Source organism: Phalangium opilio, unplaced genomic scaffold, assembly GCF_054372755.1.
Source record: "Phalangium opilio isolate 3A_F unplaced genomic scaffold, DU_Popi_V2 ptg000048l_1, whole genome shotgun sequence".
NCBI classification, from domain to species: domain Eukaryota; kingdom Metazoa; phylum Arthropoda; class Arachnida; order Opiliones; family Phalangiidae; genus Phalangium; species Phalangium opilio.
In genome coordinates this window covers 878,430-896,736 of record NW_028324170.1, presented here as the reverse complement: position 1 = coordinate 896,736, position 18,307 = coordinate 878,430, and the positions used below count along the sequence as shown (strand labels likewise).

The 18,307-nt window shown below is 36.4% G+C and overlaps 6 protein-coding genes and 1 non-coding gene across 8 annotated transcripts; 4 read left to right on the top strand and 3 right to left on the bottom strand.

The window, feature by feature from the left end:
- Positions 1–262: 262 nt before the first annotated feature.
- LOC149673517 (lanC-like protein 2) lies at positions 263–2,324 on the bottom strand. Its single transcript, XM_089839080.1, has 9 exons — positions 2,131–2,324; positions 1,952–2,041; positions 1,551–1,879; positions 1,338–1,485; positions 1,127–1,270; positions 874–1,059; positions 619–795; positions 487–559; positions 263–428 (listed from the first exon to the last, which is right to left on the bottom strand). Exons 2-9 carry the CDS (start codon positions 2,039–2,041, stop codon positions 349–351), a joined length of 1,227 nt encoding a protein of 408 aa, XP_089695206.1. The 5' UTR covers positions 2,131–2,324; the 3' UTR covers positions 263–348.
- Positions 2,325–2,668: 344 nt separating this feature from the next.
- sra (RRM_RCAN_like domain containing protein Sra) lies at positions 2,669–8,302 on the bottom strand. Its single transcript, XM_089839084.1, has 4 exons — positions 7,835–8,302; positions 5,958–6,131; positions 4,333–4,510; positions 2,669–4,267 (listed from the first exon to the last, which is right to left on the bottom strand). The coding sequence occupies exons 1-4, from the start codon at positions 8,012–8,014 to the stop codon at positions 4,047–4,049; spliced, it is 753 nt and encodes a 250-aa protein (XP_089695210.1). The 5' UTR covers positions 8,015–8,302; the 3' UTR covers positions 2,669–4,046.
- TRNAL-AAG (transfer RNA leucine (anticodon AAG)) lies at positions 5,454–5,535 on the top strand. Its single transcript has one exon. It is a non-coding gene; the product is annotated as a tRNA-Leu (tRNA).
- Positions 8,303–8,725: 423 nt separating the features above from the next.
- LOC149673514 (cathepsin B-like) lies at positions 8,726–10,408 on the top strand. The gene is made up of 7 exons (XM_089839082.1): positions 8,726–8,800; positions 8,883–9,024; positions 9,090–9,296; positions 9,361–9,476; positions 9,630–9,859; positions 9,916–10,032; positions 10,092–10,408. Exons 2-7 carry the CDS (start codon positions 8,899–8,901, stop codon positions 10,295–10,297), a joined length of 1,002 nt encoding a protein of 333 aa, XP_089695208.1. The 5' UTR covers positions 8,726–8,800; positions 8,883–8,898; the 3' UTR covers positions 10,298–10,408.
- A 472-nt stretch (positions 10,409–10,880) lies between these two features.
- Positions 10,881–12,646, top strand: LOC149673513 (cathepsin B-like). The gene is made up of 7 exons (XM_089839087.1): positions 10,881–11,032; positions 11,145–11,270; positions 11,331–11,537; positions 11,610–11,725; positions 11,831–12,060; positions 12,126–12,242; positions 12,310–12,646. Exons 2-7 carry the CDS (start codon positions 11,145–11,147, stop codon positions 12,513–12,515), a joined length of 1,002 nt encoding a protein of 333 aa, XP_089695213.1. The 5' UTR covers positions 10,881–11,032; the 3' UTR covers positions 12,516–12,646.
- Positions 12,647–13,069: 423 nt separating this feature from the next.
- On the top strand, positions 13,070–15,582 carry LOC149673512 (uncharacterized). Its single transcript, XM_089839079.1, has 5 exons — positions 13,070–13,402; positions 13,478–14,588; positions 14,813–14,934; positions 14,998–15,198; positions 15,265–15,582. The coding sequence occupies exons 1-5, from the start codon at positions 13,251–13,253 to the stop codon at positions 15,503–15,505; spliced, it is 1,827 nt and encodes a 608-aa protein (XP_089695205.1). The 5' UTR covers positions 13,070–13,250; the 3' UTR covers positions 15,506–15,582.
- Position 15,583: 1 nt separating this feature from the next.
- On the bottom strand, positions 15,584–18,307 carry LOC149673511 (ras-related protein Rab-39B-like). Of its 2 annotated transcripts, XM_089839085.1 has the most exons (4): positions 17,975–18,307; positions 17,612–17,904; positions 17,342–17,483; positions 15,584–16,636 (listed from the first exon to the last, which is right to left on the bottom strand). In XM_089839085.1, the coding sequence occupies exons 2-4, from the start codon at positions 17,827–17,829 to the stop codon at positions 16,340–16,342; spliced, it is 657 nt and encodes a 218-aa protein (XP_089695211.1). In that variant the 5' UTR covers positions 17,830–17,904; positions 17,975–18,307; the 3' UTR covers positions 15,584–16,339. The 2 variants fall into 2 exon arrangements, with proteins under 2 accessions (XP_089695211.1, XP_089695212.1); XM_089839086.1 differs by lacking the exon at positions 17,975–18,307 and having other exon boundaries at positions 17,612–17,968.

Genomic DNA, 18,307 nt, shown 5'->3' with positions numbered 1-18,307 from the left:
TTTACTTATCTCTTTTTGTTTTTTTTTTCTTTTTTTACTAATGTATAACTAAATCGTTAATCTCTGTATAACTAAATCGTTAATCTCTGTATAACTAAATCGTTAATCTCTCTCGGTTGTACTAACCAAGCTCTAATGGCTTACCTGTACTGAACTAAATAAATAAATAAATAAATAAAACAGTTTAGAGTCTTCAGACGACAAAACGAGTTTAATGGCTTATTTCAACCAATCACAAATGACTTTACAAGGGGACAAACACTAGTGTAAAAATGTTATAATATTTTATTTCAATTTCATGGGTTTTGTTATACAAAACAAACATTAATGACGACTGTTCCAAGAAGTTTAAGGCAAAGAAAACGCGGGAAAAGCAGCATTATGAGGGTATAAGGTGTCTGCCATGAAATAGATGGTTCCAGCTAAGCCTAAAAACATATCTACCTTAGTATTACCATTGTATATGACAATTTGAAATGGGCTTACCTTCAAATAAGGACAGGGGGCGATCAGCCATTGGACAACCATGTTTCCCATAATCACAACACCAATCGGAAAACTAAAATTAAACATTAAATTTAAATAAAGAAAATTGGTACTCAAAATTAAATTACTCACTTTTATGGCTTTATAGAGATAAGATTCATCTTTTGTCAACTGAAACAATGCCAAGAAAGCGTAAGCATTTCCAGCAACACCGTGGCAAATTCCGTAACCTTTTCTTAAAATCCCACGATTCCAAATAACGTTGGAACATTCTTTGGCAATTTTTAAATATTTTTCATTTTTAAAAACCTTGAATTCAAAAAAGATTAAAAAATAAACTTAATTAATTAATTAATTCATTTATTTAATATCCGCACCTTTAATTACCTGATAAGCTTTGAGGAATAAATGAATGGCACCGGGAGCACCGTGACACCAATGAATTAATTTGTCATTAGAATTACTCCCAAGGGATGATGGGAAATTCCCAGATTTGAATTTTAAACCAGAGACAAATTCCAGAGTTGGTAAAACGTATCTTTCAAGTTCATCTTTACTTACATAATCTGTCGCCTTAATTAATTAATTAAAATTAACTGAAAATAATAATAAAGACAAATTGAATTAAAATATATCTTACCAGTAAAAGAGTATAAAGAATCCCGATAATTCCATGAGCAGCACCAATGTAAGGTTTTCCATGCCATTTATAAAATAACGGACAATCACCATGATTTTCCGCTTGAGATAATCGAATACCAGATGTAAAAATACAAGAAATAACCTAAAAAGAAAAATTATTAAATTGAAAATACAATAATAAATAATTGAAAATGTTAAATTTAAACTACCTTTTTAATTATTTCTTCTTGTACAGCGGATTTTCCCAAATGATGTTGAATGAAAAGCAAAGAGTACAAATATCCAGCTCGACCATAAAGTACTTCATCTGGTAAATCACTCTCTAAGTCAATTACTTGTCGGTGCAAACATTCCAATCTTCAATATCAATGAAGAATATTAAATATTTCAAATAAAAAACAATCTTCAAAGTTCAAACTTACTTTGTTACAAAATGTTTAGCATCATTATCTCTGTTCAATTTGTTATAAATGACAGCTGCAATTGCCAAAGGTCCGGCATCTCCGCAAAGAAACGTTACTCGATGTGATTTCAAATTACGAGTTGATAAGTCGGAGTAATGTTTGGACAAACTCAAAAATGCCTCATCATTTAAAACATTATATAAGTGAAAATATAACAATGCAAAACCAGCTGTTCCAGTGTAGACTGAGTTGTCACGGTTGTCTCTTTCAGAAGCCAAATTCTCTTCTAAAAGTTTCAGTAATTTGGTGACATTGGAACGTAACTTATCTACAACATCAGCTTTCAACTGTCATCAAGTGTCACGAACAATTGTCATGTAGAATCATCAACAAATGACAAATCAAAATTTCAAACTGACCTTGTTGTCACCGACATCTTGTAGGACTGATAATGACGGATCAAAATTAGGATATGGATTCGGAAACTCTCTGACATCGTCATCAGACATCTATATCAATTAAATAATCATTTAATAATAATTTACCTGTAATCTGATATCTGACAGTAGTTAAGCCTTGGTTACTCCCTAAGCGTTACCGTCTTTCTTGGTCGTTTTCTGCTAAATAAATTCCCTATATTTAAAATTTTCTTGCTAAACCACTTGTTAATGGTTTTAATTCCAGTTCAAGAAATAATTTTAATTTTAAATTAGTGAAAAATCTTGAAAACGATAATCCAGCCTTAGATTTTAGAGAGAGCAGACGATACTAACGCTATAGACTCAGGGCCGGAAATAAGCACAGTGACAGGACGCTGTCCAATAAAATTTTAAAATGTCCCGTAATTTTTTTAAAAACTAAGAAGGTCAGCCTTTTTGCAATAATATTTTTTCATTCTCATTCCATTGGACAATGTCCTATACATTTTCCAATCAAGGGGGAGGGGGGGGGTGTCACTGGACACATGTCCAATAAGAAAAGTTTCTTATTTCCGGCCCTGTATTGGACGGAAATAAGGTAATTTTATCCAGTATAATGAAGTTTTTGGAATCAGGTCAGGAGGGCTACTAAAACGTAAACAATTGTCTGTCCCGCTTTGAATTTGAAACGGATATCAATAAAATAGAGCCATATAGTTGTTTTTACATAAAAAGGTTTTATTTGGGATTAATAATTAATACATGTTAATTATTTACAAGAAATTAAATTAACAGTAATATATTCTGGGTTAATTATTCAACAAATATTAAATTGGTGACATCATAATCTCTAACGATACTCCATTTAACTATACATCTATACTTCATTAACTATTTTCAACAATTCAACGGATGCCTAGATTATTATATGAATTTAAACCTCAATTTAGCGGCGTGTCACAAGCTTATGGGTTATTATATAGAAATACTTCATGAATCAACGTCAATTCATGAACATTTCATGTCATGTATTTAGAAAAATAAATTAAAACGGGTTCAGGAACAATCCATAAATATAGCTACACCTATTTCTGTTAATATATGTTAATAATACTCCATGACTCATATAAGTAATAATAATTCATAATTTCACGACTTTTATATGTTTAATGGATTCATGGGATTCGCCAGATAACTAACATGAAAAATATCACGTAACAATAACACTTTTATGAATTATTACATGGGATTTACTTAAAACTTCATGAGTTTAAATTATTTTGAAGAATGGAGCCCCAATTTAATATGTGCGCCACAATGAGTCATGGGATTTTAATTTTTTGGACGTAAGCTAAGTTGTTCAATAAGACATGACTTATGTTATTTAAGTCATAGAAGTTTTTGGGAACTAAGCCTTTGACAGAGTCAGATCTCATAGATCTAAATTGTTCAGAAACTCATGAATGATGAAATCAGTAAGTCGCAACTCGTGAAATTAACAAGTCATGGGATTTTTTTGGGAACCTTTGCTAATCTTTAAGCCAATGCCAGAGAAAAAGTCTGATCACATAGAGCTAAATTGTTCAGTAAGTCATGACTCATGAAATCAAGAAGTCATGAGATTTTATTTAGCCGGATTTTTGTTTTTTAGTTTATGATATAGAAAAATCATATCTTTTAGAGAGCTTGCCCATTCATGCAGCTAGTCAGACATAAAGTCATGACTCATAAATTCAATAAGTCATGGGATTTTTTAATCGGAAATTTTACCTATTAATTACTAAGCCTATAATAGAAACTTCATATCTCATAAGAGCTAACTTGTTAAGTCATTAAGTCATGATTCATGAAACTTTTAATCTTATGAATTGGAGCATTTGAAATTCTGTTATCTAAACTATATATATGTATCAGCATTTATTTAATTGTAATTAACTTTAATGTTTCATTGTTTAGAAGAATATGTTTTATCTTACTTGAATCCATTATTTCACTCCTGACCTTCCGTATTTTTTATTTAATAACTCATTGGAGCGTCTTGTAATTTTCCATGACTCATTGGAACTCATGGTATTGCGTCATTAGAGCTCAAGCGTTAAGACGTACCACCGTGACTAGGGCTGGAAGGCGGTGAAGGACTTTCTGGCGACTCCAAAGAGTGTTTCCGTTCGGGACAACGTGTTTGATTTATCTTGACCTTTTGACCTTTAGCCACAGCTGTGGTTGTTGCCAGAACCCCCTGGTTTACGTCTTCACATACGTGAACAACAATACCAGGTTGGGACGATGAAGCCGGGTGTAATTCATGGGGTTCACCTAAAATGGTTTGTTTGGTCGGTTTATTTATCATTAGCTAAAGGTCAAGAGGTCAATTTTTGTACCGGGTTTCAAGGTAGCGACTGCTGATAATAAGTCATAATTGATACAAGGTTCGGCTTCTTCAGAGGGTTCCCAACCAACTGGTGGTGAAGCTGGTGGCGAAATCAGGAATTGCCTGACAGGCGAAGGAGGTTGCAAAAAACCTCCATCTGATTCGCCATCTTTGCTTGCCTGAGCTTGCTATTAAGATAAGCGAAACTTTCGTCATTTCTGGGCCGATTTTGACCTAATTTTGTAGCCGAAATTTATGCCACAATTTGTCACACCATGGATAAAGAATGTGCGTGAGGAAATTTGTTTTCACTCTACAGGATAGGCAACTCCCTATCTCGGACGACAGCTTATTCTGTATATACTCTGTTACAACATCGGTTGTCAGCACGCGCAAAGCTAGGTCTCTATGTAACGTAGCTTTGTGCGTGCTGTCAAGAGACTAAAAACTTCAGGATCTTCAGGATTTAAAATATCCGCGAGTATTTTGGCTCGAGTGCACGGACCTCTGGGCCTTAGTTTCAAATACGCGTAGTAGGCTGTAGGCAATTTCACACGTATTTGAAACTAAGGCCTAGAGGTCCGTGCACTGAGCTAAAAAAACTCGCGGATATTTTAAATCCTGAAGATCCTGAAGTTTTTAGTCTCTTGACAGCACGTACAAAGGTACGTTACATAGAGACTTAGCTTTACGCGTGCTGACAACCGATGTTGTTACAGAGTATATACAGAATAAGCTGTCGTTCGAGATAGGGAGTTGCCTATCCTGTAGAGTGAAAACAAATTTCCTCACGCGCATTCTTTATCCATGGTCACACATTGTTATGATACTATTACTATTCAGAATTATCGTATATCGTTTGTAACTAAATTATATAATGAAACGGGCAAAACTAAAGTGATAATTAATTTTCATGATTTGTGGTCCGATTTTGAGCTAATTTGACTCATTTTTTAGCCTGCATTTTCGCTACAATTCGCCAGATATTATTATAGGTCTACTATTACATCAAACTTATCATACATTATTTGCAACGAAACTAAATGAAAGATAATGAATAGGGATTATTTACAACGAAACTATGATGAAAGATAATGAATAGGGACAAACACCAAATCATTAAGTTCTCAGGGTAGCGTGGCCGAGCGGTCTAAGGCGCTGGTTTAAGGCACCAGTCTCTTCGGGGGCGTGGGTTCGAATCCCACCGCTGCCAAACACTAATTTTCCAATTAATTAACTCTAAATTAACCCTGGATGTGAACCGCAATGAGCCGTGGTCATAAAAAAACTAACAAAGTTTATCTTTAATTACATTTAAATTAGAGATAAAATAGTTCCAACTAGGCTTAATAGAGTACGTGATAAACGTTGGTTAAATTTCGTTTCTGTGCCAAAATAGTTTAAAATAGTAACTAAGATAAAATCGGGGAAAGAGAGGATGAAATGTAAATGTGGAGTTGTAAAAAAAATTTAGGCCTAATTTAGGGTTAGGGCTGTTTTCACCCCACGTTATTTCACAACAGAGTCAAAGGCGGGGAAGTGAAGTATCTATATGCTTTATTATATATATTTTTTTTTATTCTGGGTCATTTATATCGCGTGACGTCATGTACTAGCGTGTATTAGTGACAGTACCTGAGCGAAGTAGCAGTTGATGACGCAATCACCGTGTCTCGTTTGATGACTTTGAATTCGAGCTGCAGCGGCAGAATCTGGGCTTTCAAAATTAACTCTGGCTCTTCTGAAACTTTTAAAATACTGGAATGTCGCATTTTCCTCATATTGACGGAAAATTTCCTCGAATTTTGCCTGAAGAAGTGCAATGAAACAATTCGAGAATTTTTTGACAAAATTTTCACATTCAAATTTCCCTACTAATTCCCCTGATTTTTCCCTGACGTTTTTAGGCTAAAAGCTAGTTGCAAGAAGTGATATCTAGTTTATTAGGAAGAAGGTATAAGATGCCTAAGTATTCGCGCGCCATAGTCCCAGTCCCCCTTTCAAAATACAAGGGGGGAGGTAAAAGGAGGCAGGGCTATTTCGCCTCTCCTCAGTCAGAAAATACGTAATTTTTGTCATTCGCGTCGCGCTGACGTGAGTTTTCAAGAACCAATGAGATGCTGGTTGTAATTTAGAGGCGGGGATTAACTCCGGACCTACGTTTGGACTGGAGATAAAGATGGAAATGCAACGAATTTATACCTTCTCCCTAATAAACTAGATATCACTTCTTGCTAGTTGTCAATGTTAACAGTAATTTTTAAGCCTATAATTTGTCATAAACAAGTCGTTTCTTCAAGAAAATATGTTTAAAACATTTATTGTTACATCAAATGTTGAAATTTTCCTAACTAGAATCAAATTCCCTGATAAATTTGGCCCATTTTGAAATTCACACACTTTTAATCAATTTCCCTGACCTGTGACAATTTTATTATCGCCTTTAAAATAATTCATTATCTTTTAAAATTAAGCTGCATTTTGAAAAGGTGACAAATTTCTCTTTGAAGTTCTTGAAATGTTGCTACCGTTTCTATATTCCCTGATATCCCAAAAATAGCCATAGATGCGAAAAGAGGGGAAAATACGCGCATTTCATCTCAATTCTAGTATTCCATAACAAAATATGAATATATAGTGTCATTTATTGCCTTTCTCTCTATTGCACTTTCAAACTGAGCAAAAAGATGAGAGGAACCTAGGAAGGAAAGCCCCGCTTAATCAGTTCAGTTCCCATGGTAACCAGACCCCTCCTGGCGTCTCTATATATAGAGGATTTCCATTAACTGCAGTGTTGTTCTTGGTAGTACAAATGTACTTTTTTAGTACATTTTCAAATTTCGAGTACGAAAAATACATTTTGTATTTTTGGTAGGTTATTTAGTACTTTTTGGAATTTCTAGAATGGGAAGTATTTTTTAATTTTTTTGGGGGACGATTTTACACTTTTTTGAGCAACGACGAGGAAATTAGTCTCTCAGTATTTAAAAAGGTTGATTATTATACTAAGTGGTAAATAATTTATATTAAATAATATTATATAAAACAATTATAATAAAATAAATAGTATTCCATAAATTTATATAAAAAATAATCTTATAATTAAATTTAAGACATTTTGCATCTTAGATGGCGCGCTAAGCGTTTTGGAAGGGGTGAAAGTCAAAAGTACGTTTTTCCCCCCTAATTTCTGGAAAAGTACGTTTTGGAGTTGAGAAAAGTACAATCCCAAAATTGCTAAGAACAACACTGATTAACTGGGAAAACGCACCACCTATGACAACATCTCTTGGCAAGTTGGAATCGAACGATAATTTATTAAATAAAACCTCAATGCTGCCAAAATCCTTGTCAATTTAAACGAGTCACAAACAACACTGTTCTTAAAAGCCGGTTTGGTTTTAATTAACTTTCACTGTCGTATAACCTTTACACCAATCTCTCCACCAATAACAAGCCAAGGCTTAACAAAATATTTAAACCTATTTAAATAAAACAATTTTTAAACTCGCCTTGCGTTGTTCGTCACCAAATATGACAGCGTCGAGATTAGTTATGATGAGACTCGTCGGTAAACCTGTCGTATCGGCTAACTCGTCGCTAATATCAATATCATCGTCTTCGAAGGAAAGATCATTTCTATCGACTTCTTCCATCGTATTTTTCTCGTCAGAGAGGCCGAATAATTTCATTATTTAAACTTGTTTTAAGAAATAAACACTGACCTAAGCCTAATTTGGGCCTAATCGCGTTAAACAAACGATAACGCTATAAATTAATCGAGATTAAACTAGGACTAAATCCAATTCCACCCGAACCCAAACCACCGGCCGCCGCCATCTTGAATATTACGTAATACGGTAATAATGACGTCAAGGTATTTTTCAAAGGTAAACAATAAAGAAGACGTCGCGTAATATGAGAAAATTTAGCCCGCCTCGAAAGAAAAGGGTTTATGACACCAGTTTTAAAGGGTTTATGACACCAGTTTTAAAGTGTTTATGACACCAGTTTTAAAGGGTTTATGACAACAGTTTTAAAGGGTTTATGACACCAGTTTTAAAGGGTTTATGACACCAGTTTTAAAGGGTTTATGACACCAGTTTTAAAGGGTTTATGACACCAGTTTTAAAGGGTTTATGACACCAGTTTTAAAGGGTTTATGACACCAGTTTTAAAGGGTTTATGACACCAGTTTTAAAGGGTTTATGACAACAGTTTTAAAGGGTTTATGACACGCTATAAATACTGAAAAGTTTCTTTCGAAGCTTAAAGATTTCGCAACAAATAATTTCGTTTAGATTTTACCATACTGTTTATCATGTAAATGGGAATTTTATTTTAAAAACAAATCGCTTGAGTCGAAGCGAACACTTGAGATTAATTCCACTTGAGAATTTTTATCACGAAACACTTAGATGGCTTCGGCGTACGTGTAGTTATGTTTTTTTCTCAGAATAACGACAACACAGAACAAGGTAAGTCTACAGAACCCTTATGTGCTTAATTATCTTTTTAATTAAAACTATTAAAATACTAAATATTTTCACCTTGACGTAGCTGAGATTGGACCACAATGAAGGTCATTTTGTTATTGGCTCTTTTGGGAGCGGTCACCTGCAGGTTTACTGTACCCCCTACTGTTCATCCATTATCCAATAAAATGATAGAGTACATTAACTTTATCAATACCACATGGAATGTACGGACACTATTTTTAGTTTGACCATAATGAAGACCAATTCGGTACATTTCTTAAATTTACAGGCCGGTAGAAATTTCGACGAAAGCATTTCCATGAAGTACATTAGGGGTTTAATGGGTGTTCATCCCGATTCGCGTAATTATCAACTTCCAGAAAAGTATATCGAAGTCAGGGATGATATCCCAGACCAATTTGACGCCAGAACCCAATGGCCCAATTGTAAAACTATCGGGGAGATTAGAGATCAAGCTTCTTGCGGTTCTTGTTGGGTAATTAGTGCCACTTAAGTACTTTTAATGTTCACGGAGGGGATATGTAACTATCTATATATAGGCTTTCGGGGCTGTTGAAGCCATGTCTGACAGGTATTGCATCGCGTCAAATGGTAAAGTTAATGTTCATGTTTCTGCCGAAGACTTATTGTCGTGTTGTTGGATGTGTGGAATGGGGTAAGTACTATTACTATCACCACTTACAGACGTTGGAACTCTGGTTATATAAGAGATACAGGGAAATCCTTCGAGTATATGATAGCCCTAAGTCTTTCCTTTCCAACGATACTAAAAACTTGTAATTGCAAGTCACTCATATCTTTTGTTTAGATGTAACGGTGGCATTCCGGGTGCGGCTTGGGAATACTGGGTATTTTCGGGCATCGTCAGTGGAGGTCAATATGGGACGCACGAAGGATGTCAAACGTACGCGATACCACCCTGCGAGCACCACACTACGGGTAACAGACCACCTTGCAGCGCAGGTGGCAAAACTCCAAAATGCGTTCGTATGTGCGAGAAAGGGTTCAACAGTACATACAGCGCTGACAAACACCATGGTAAGACGCGAAACAAGTCAATAGTGACGTCAAATGGACGTTTAATCATTTTGTAGGTAAGAAGGCCTACAGTATACGCAACGATGTCGCCAAGATCCAAACCGAAATTATGACAAACGGTCCAGTTGAAGCCGATTTTAATGTGTATTCAGATTTCCTAAGTTACAAATCAGGTAAGGATTTGAATACCAATATTATCATCAATGTGGTCTGGCTAATTGTGTCGCAACAGGAGTCTATCAAAGACACAGTAGCGAGCTGTTAGGAGGACACGCCGTGCGTATTCTGGGATGGGGCGTTGAAGACGGTACACCTTACTGGTTGGTAGCTAACTCGTGGAACACTGACTGGGGTGACAAAGGATTCTTCAAGATTTTACGAGGACAAGACGAATGTGGAATTGAAGGAGATATCAACGCTGGTTTACCCAAAATATAACCTTAATTACTTCACCACAACACGTTCAAGTTAATTACCATATCGATATTATTTTCTAATAAATAAAAATCTTTGTATAATCGTTTATTAATTAAAATTTGATTGATTGAACATGGGTTTTTTATTTCTAAGAGGAATAGCAAAGCATTGCGACGCGAGTACGTACTTCCTTAACCCCCCCCCCCCACCACTGCGCCCCTACCTTAGTGCTTTGAAGATTCGAATAACCTTAATTGCAATACCAGAGGAAAAAAATTAAACAAATTCTCATCTAGTTTAAACAATTAATTTTGAAATGAATGAACTTGATGTATTAGAACACTAATATCAATCTCTTGATCGTCAATACCGTTATTAGGCCTATATATTTTTGTAACGGCGTAGAAATTACCCCGTTTTCCCGTCCTCTATAGGGTCTATAATATCCATGCCCTTGCTTTAACTATACACGTTATCAACGTTTCTAGACTTAATTAGTTAATATTGCGAGGGTAGCAACGAGCTCATAATGCGCTATGGTGCGATTATTGATTATTAAATCTGGCTGAATTGAGTACCGATAGATAATCTTTGTCCTGTTGAACTTTAGCTAAAATTTTAAACAATGGAAACTGTTTTGAAAGATTAGATAAACTGAGGAAAATACATATTTATCTGCCTATTCAATTTCACGTGAGCTATAAAGCTAAACTACTGGAGAAAAAATCACCTCATTTCGGTATTCAAGTACTCGAGGTAAGATTAACCTTCGCCACGGAACACATAATTACTTAAAATTTTTAAAGAAATTATAAAAGTTTTAATAAAATAAGCTTCACGTAATAAATAATCATAATTTATATTTTAGATGAAAGTTCTACTGTTATTGGCGTTTTTGGGTGTGGCGGCCAGCAGGGTCATCGTGCCCCAGCATGTCCACCCTCTATCTAACAAGATGATTCATTACATCAACTATCTTAACACCACCTGGAAGGTATACTCGTCCATAATTGGTCATTACTTAAAACATAATTTATCAAAAAATTATTTCTAGGCTGGTAGAAACTTCGACGAAAACATATCCATGAAATACATTAAAGGTTTAATGGGTGTTCACCATGAGAACCATAAGTATCAACTCCCGCAAAAATACGTTCAAGTTAGGGCTGATGTCCCGGACCAATTTGACTCAAGGACACAATGGCCCAATTGTAAAACTATCGGGGAGATTAGAGATCAAGCTTCTTGCGGTTCTTGTTGGGTAATTACGTAGGACCGCTTAAGTACTTTTAATGTTCAAGGAGGGGATATGTAACTATCTTTGATTATATAGGCTTTCGGGGCTGTTGAAGCCATGTCTGACAGATATTGCATCGCGTCAAATGGCAAAGTTAACGTTCATGTTTCCGCTGAAGATTTACTGACTTGTTGCCAAGCTTGCGGAAATGGGTTAGTACTAATATTTGCCTAGAGAGAACATTCTCTTACTTTCTGTAACTTATTTCTATTCGCCTTTGATATACTAACTACTTGATTGGCCTATATTGTTTTTAGTTGCAATGGCGGTTTTCCCGGTGCAGCCTGGGAATTTTGGAACACTAACGGTATCGTAAGCGGGGGCCAATACGGGACACACCAAGGATGTCAAACCTACAAGATTCCTCCCTGTGAACACCATACCACGGGTGACAGACCACCTTGCAGCGAAGGCGGTGATACCCCTCAATGTGTTCACATGTGCGAGAAAGGTTTCAACAGTTCTTATAATGCTGATAAGCACTACGGTATGCCTATTTGTTAATGAAACCCATGGAAAACGTCTTAGTGACATATTAATTACTCTGTGCAGGTAAAAGCGCTTACTCCATCGAAAACAACGTTAAGAAAATTCAAACTGAAATCATGACCCACGGTCCAGTTGAAGCCGATTTCACTGTTTACGCCGATTTTGTTAATTACAAATCAGGTTAGACATTACACTCAATTAAGAGGTTGATCGTTGAGTGTAAAGGTTAATGGTTATGTTTTTACAGGGGTTTATAAGCGTCATAGTGACGAGGTACTCGGAGGACACGCAGTTCGTATTCTAGGATGGGGAGTTGAGGACAGTACACCTTACTGGTTGGTCGCTAACTCGTGGAACACTGACTGGGGTGATAAAGGATTCTTTAAAATTCTGAGGGGACAAGACGAATGTGGAATTGAAAGCGACATTAACGGTGGATTGCCCAAACTTTAAACGCGTTTCATAAAGAATTATAAAAAGCATGCCCTTATTGTTAAACCTTCCCAAACATGCATGATGATGTTAGTTTATAAAATATATGATGAAAATTAAACATTTTAATAAATATTCATAAAATCATAAAATCACTTTCCAATTGCATATTTAACGCAAATTTTCCTAATATTTATATTCATAAATATGATTTTAATGGTGATGCATTTAGATTTAATTACCTATTTCAGAGTATTTCTATAGCTTTACGATCACGGATTCGTTGACTGAAGTGGAAAAAACATAGTTTTTATTTTAACTTGTCACCGCTATTTCAACTGGTTAAGGATTTGTTTAATTTTTTTAAAGGAATTGTCAACCAAGATTTAATTTTTCTAAAATTGATTTTAAATCCCTGTATCTTCATGATCCCTCAACTACACTGCAGCAGACCACAGACCAGACAGTTCTTTAGAAAAGAAGGCGCACGTGGCCACAGTCACGTGAGTTATGAGTCTACCAAGAAGGGATAAGACACGGAGAGGATAACAGCACCATCAAAGACGAGGCTCAGAGTAGTACCGTAGCCGTAGTACGGCCCGGGCTACAGACTAAACAGGTCGCCTGCTATTAATCCAGCTTAACGCCATGACTTAAGTTTGTTTACAAATTACAATAACACTTAAGTGTTACACGAATGCGCTTACAATTATCTTCACTCAATAATTAAGGGAAAATCTTAGTAAACTTGTAAAAATGAATGAATCCGAAGAATCTACACTAAATTTACTAGATTTACCGTCAGAAATTCTTGAAAAAATTATCATATATCTTCCATTACAAAGCCTTCCAACACTCTCCGCAACTTGCAAATATTTTAACGCAAAACTTCGTAGCGATCGTATATGGTGGGTTATATAACTAAATCCTACACTAATTAATGTTGAACTAACCATATACCTTCGAAAATCTTTTATCTAAAGGCGACTGAAATGGAAGTGTCTTGTTAACTCTTCCAACTTAATTCTGAATGAACCCTCGCGTTTGGAACCCATCGAAGACTATTACCACTGTTCTCAGCGTTTACTGAGAGTATGTTATAGACCCCAGTTAGGTTTAGGCACATTAGAACCTATACACGATTGTTCCTTAACTTCTTGTTCGAGTAAATGCAAGGAAAATGACGAGAAAAAATTTGCCATCGATATTGGTAGTAAAGTTACGTGGGTTATGACATCAGGGTACTTTTTAGAGAGACATCCGAGTATTCTAGTGATTCCATTGAGTGACTTGAGTTCCCCTGAAAATGAAAAATCTTTCCCTATTTATAATAATAAAGTACGATGCCTTTTATGTTCTCACCATGAGCCAGGGGATACCCTACATCAGAAAAATTACTTGCGTCCGCAAATTATCAAAACTGAACGCGTAACGTTAGACGAAGAAACTGTAAATTGCGATCACTATTACGAGGCCGCTAATCTCAGCGTAAATTCCAGAGAGCAAAGTTCCGCTCACGCTGTCCCACGCGCAGATTCTGCGCAATTTTCAGCTGACTCATCTACTTCTTCAGCGCAATTCGCGCCTCTGCCACGTTCTAGCAACCCTTTAATGCGTCCCAAATTTAAACTTTGGTCCGAAATATCGTTCATGTTACGCGACGCTAAAATCGACCATGAAATTTTTCATCCCGCTCAATGTTTCTTTGGGACAGAGGATTTCAAATACTTGGAAACGTATCTCCGTCACTTAATTGAGAAATTAGACTTGAATGAAATTAAGAAACCAAATTCGTCTCTGGTATTTTGCGAACCTTTTAACAGCGATATGGAAATGAGGTTAAAATTGTCGCGATTTTTCATGGAAACGATGCAAGCGAATAGAGTTTGTTTCGTTAACAAGTCCTTGGCTACTGCGTTACTGTTTGGAATCGGGACGTGCGTAGTCATTGATAGTGGTGCCAGGAATACCGTTGTATCCGTCATTATTGAAGGGGCCGTTCAAAATGACCGAGTTCAACATTGCCCCATTGGTGGAACGGAAATTGCGCAATATTTGGCCGATGCCATCAAATTAAATGGTCTTAAAAACGATGTGAGGAGATTATGATCAGTTCAGACATTGTCTGTTCTGAACACACAAACCAGAGATGACAAAGGGAATTCTCCCCTCACTGTAAGGATGAAACTTCGCGATGTGGGCGGGTACTTCAGTAAGCTCCTACCACATCTACAAGTATCATTGCATAAGCGCAAAATTCCCGGTGTTACCTTTATAGTTTCTTCGTCAAACCAATGTTAATGAAGAATATCTTCTAGGTTTACGTTCCTAGTTTGGATTCCGATCGGGTTAAAAGCAGATGTTTTTTAGCTTTGAACCCGAGTTTAGAGGAGAAACGCGGCAATACAGCGAAACGAAAGGTTTTTGTTCGCTGTGTTAAGTGAGTTAACGGGATTGATAGGTCAGATCAGAGTCAATTAAAATTTGAGGTATTTAAATTTAGAGAGGGTCCAGGACCACATTTGGAAGAAATCCGACTAGGATCAGAGCTATTTTTGGCCCCAGAATTAACCTACGCGGCGATGGACTTATCTAGACGACTTAAAACAGCCTTAATGGGTTTAGAAACGCCCCTAGTCAAGGAAATCCTTTCGCACATCATTTTAACTGGAAGTAATACCGAATTGAAAGGTTTTTCAATAAGGTATGGGTACCAGAAAGTAACTTATTAAACGTTACTCTTTGTTTAACCAATTTTAACTCGTTTCAGATTGGCTAGAGACCTTCAAACCGCGTTTCCTCAACACGTTCATTCTATTTTCTTAAAGTCTAACAGCGGTAGCCACTCGTGGGACGCGGTAACGGGGGCAATGTACGTCCCGATATTGTACCGTAACCCCGAGAAATTAACCGAGAGTTATTTGGCACCAAATAAACTAACCCCGGGTTCAATTATGTGGGTTACTAGAGAGGATTATATCCTTAAAGGACCCGCCCTTTTCCAACAATAAGAGTTAATAATCTAAATTAATCATACTAAGACTAACTTATGAAATAAAAATATTTATGAATAAATTTTCATAATTGAGTAATGTTTATATTTCTTTATTTATTTCTGTACTTAAATTAACTTTCATTAAACTTAGTTTAAGTACAATACGCTTGCTGCTTTAAATGGAACAAAAGGCTTAAAACTTAAACAAGAAGAGTTACATGTTTGTATTTATTTATTTGTTTATTTCTAAACAAATGCCGTTCAGTAATATTTGTATGTGTTTTTTTTCTTCTGTACTTCAATTAAATTTGATTAAAATTTAATTCAAGTAAAATGCGCTTGCTTTAAAAAATGGCACAAAGATAAAAAGGCTTATAATAAAAAAAAAAATTGCGTCAACTTTGAACTTTCCGTTAAATAATATCTAACGATGACTAAACTATCACTGGAATGTATCTCAACTTAAAATTTTAAATATTTTTTTTTTAAATAATAATACTAAAGTGGTTTCTATCGCACGAAAGTTCTCTTTGAGTTTTTTTCTTTAAATTCTAACAAACCTTTTTATATAAAAATTCCTTTAAAAATACTTTTTTCTTTCTTTAGAAAAAGCTTAAAAACCAAAAAATAGGCCTAGGAAATATTTTTTTAGACCAAATGATCGCCAGACTGATACAATATAGCGAGTTCTTCGCTATATCGTTTCAAAGACAAAAATATTGTAATTTCTTTTTAACAATATAAATAAATTCGTATTTGTTTTCTAAAAAAATCTATTACCAACAATTCTATATTATTTTATCTCTAAGCCAGCTAGCACATTTTTTATAATAGTTCCGTTAACGTTAAGCTAACAACAATTGCTTTTTTCTGGTTGGGCTTCCAGAACGTGCTGGGATGTTTGAACAGTTCTTTTAGGGGAAGGGCACCCCATTTTGACGCCGTCCCATCCATCCTCGAGTCGAAATTCACCACATTCCACTTTTGTGTAAATATCATGCGCGATTGTATTGAAAGCCGATTCAACGTTGTATAACGTTTTAGCCGAAGTTTCCACGAATTTTATTTGGTAAAATTCGGCAAAGTCTATACCCTCTTGCGTGGAAACTTCTCTATCTTCTTCCATATCACATTTACAAGCCACCACCTGACCCCCACGTGACATAAAATTACGTCATCAACGGAGAATACAATACAAGGAGAATGTATAGGAGGGGAGACTATGAATCAGACAAAATACAATTCGCCCCCCCCCCTCACCCGTTCCTTAAACGGTCCTGTGCCGGTCCCATCATTAACTCTTGCCCCTCACCGCAAGAGAGCTTAGAGACGACGTGCCTTGGTATAGAGTAATGTCAGTTCTACTATGCAAACGTCATACCATAGAGTAGTGTCGGTAGAGGGGGGAGTAGACTGTGTATCCCTCCCTCTAGGCGCGCCTTTGTAAGAGGGGATACTGTACGCGCCTGGTAGGGGGATGACACTTAGCTAAGAGACAGAAGGGTATGACGTTTGCATACGTAGAGCTGACATCTAGCTAAGTGTCATCCCCCTACCAGGCGCGTACAGTATCCCCTCTTACAAAGGCGCGCCTAGAGGGAGGGATAAACAGTCTACTCCCCTCTCTACCAGCACTACTCTATGGAGCAGTTTATTTATTCCAAGACGGGGGGGGGGATCGATGGCCTAATGTCCAGTTTAAAAAAAAATCCTTATTTCCCACCCTGCCCTTGTTTCCAACCAACTACTTGCGCGCCACCGCCACCATATGGGGTATCTGCCTCGGTTTTTTACCTCCCCCCTTTCTAGAAGGAGAGGAGTCTCCCCTCTTGTACATCCTCCTTGTTCTTACCTGAAAAACGGCTCTCTGGGGTTCAATATGTCGTTGGGCTTCAAATAACCAGTCGACTAGATGCACGAACGTCGATCTTCGAGTGACGTCATATAATAAAAGAGCACCCACCGAGTTGCGATAATATGACCTTGTAATTGATCTATAAACAATATATTTGGTCTACTTTTAAAAACTTTCGTATTAGGGTCGCGTTTATGGACTTTTATTGCTGTTAAGACAAGATTGATGTCGTCAAGAAAATACGTTTATAAAACTTTAGTGTAATACCTGAACCTTTCTTGACCAGCTGTATCCCATAATTGCAATTTGACTCTAACATTTGGTTTGATTTCAATCAAACGCGCGTAGAAATCAACTCCCACTGTTGGATCTGAGGTTGGGGTAAATTTCCCATCGGTGAAGGCTCGCAATAATGTACTTTTTCCAACAGTACTATCCCCCACCAAGATTAATCGAAATTGGTAGCTGAAGATCGCGTCTACCATGTTATTTTATCAACAATATCTCACTTCAAAACAACGTTTTACGTAAAGAACTTATTTTTAAGCATATTAACGTCTCTAAAACAGTTGAATAAACAAGTTTTCAATTAAGTTTCAAATTATTTCATAATTAAAATCGTCTATTTACCTTTTTTTGAGTATTGCGATTACCGGATTGCGAAATGTGTAAAAACACGAGCAGACGACGCGACTTCGCCCAAGGGCAAGGTTCTTATAGAAACTTCGTATTATAAGGTTGGCTTATAAAGCCGTTTTTTAAAACGAAAAATCTGGCTCGAAAAACGGGGGGCAATACTTTGGTTTTTTCCCTTCTTATGACGTGGTTGGATCCCGGGGAACCAAAGGAAACAAGACTTCGCGTTTGAGCATCCTCTCGAATAGGAGGAAAGTTAAACGCGGGAAGCCGGGAACCCAGTAACGAATGCGAAGTTTGGCCGGGGACTTGCACCGCCGTCAATCT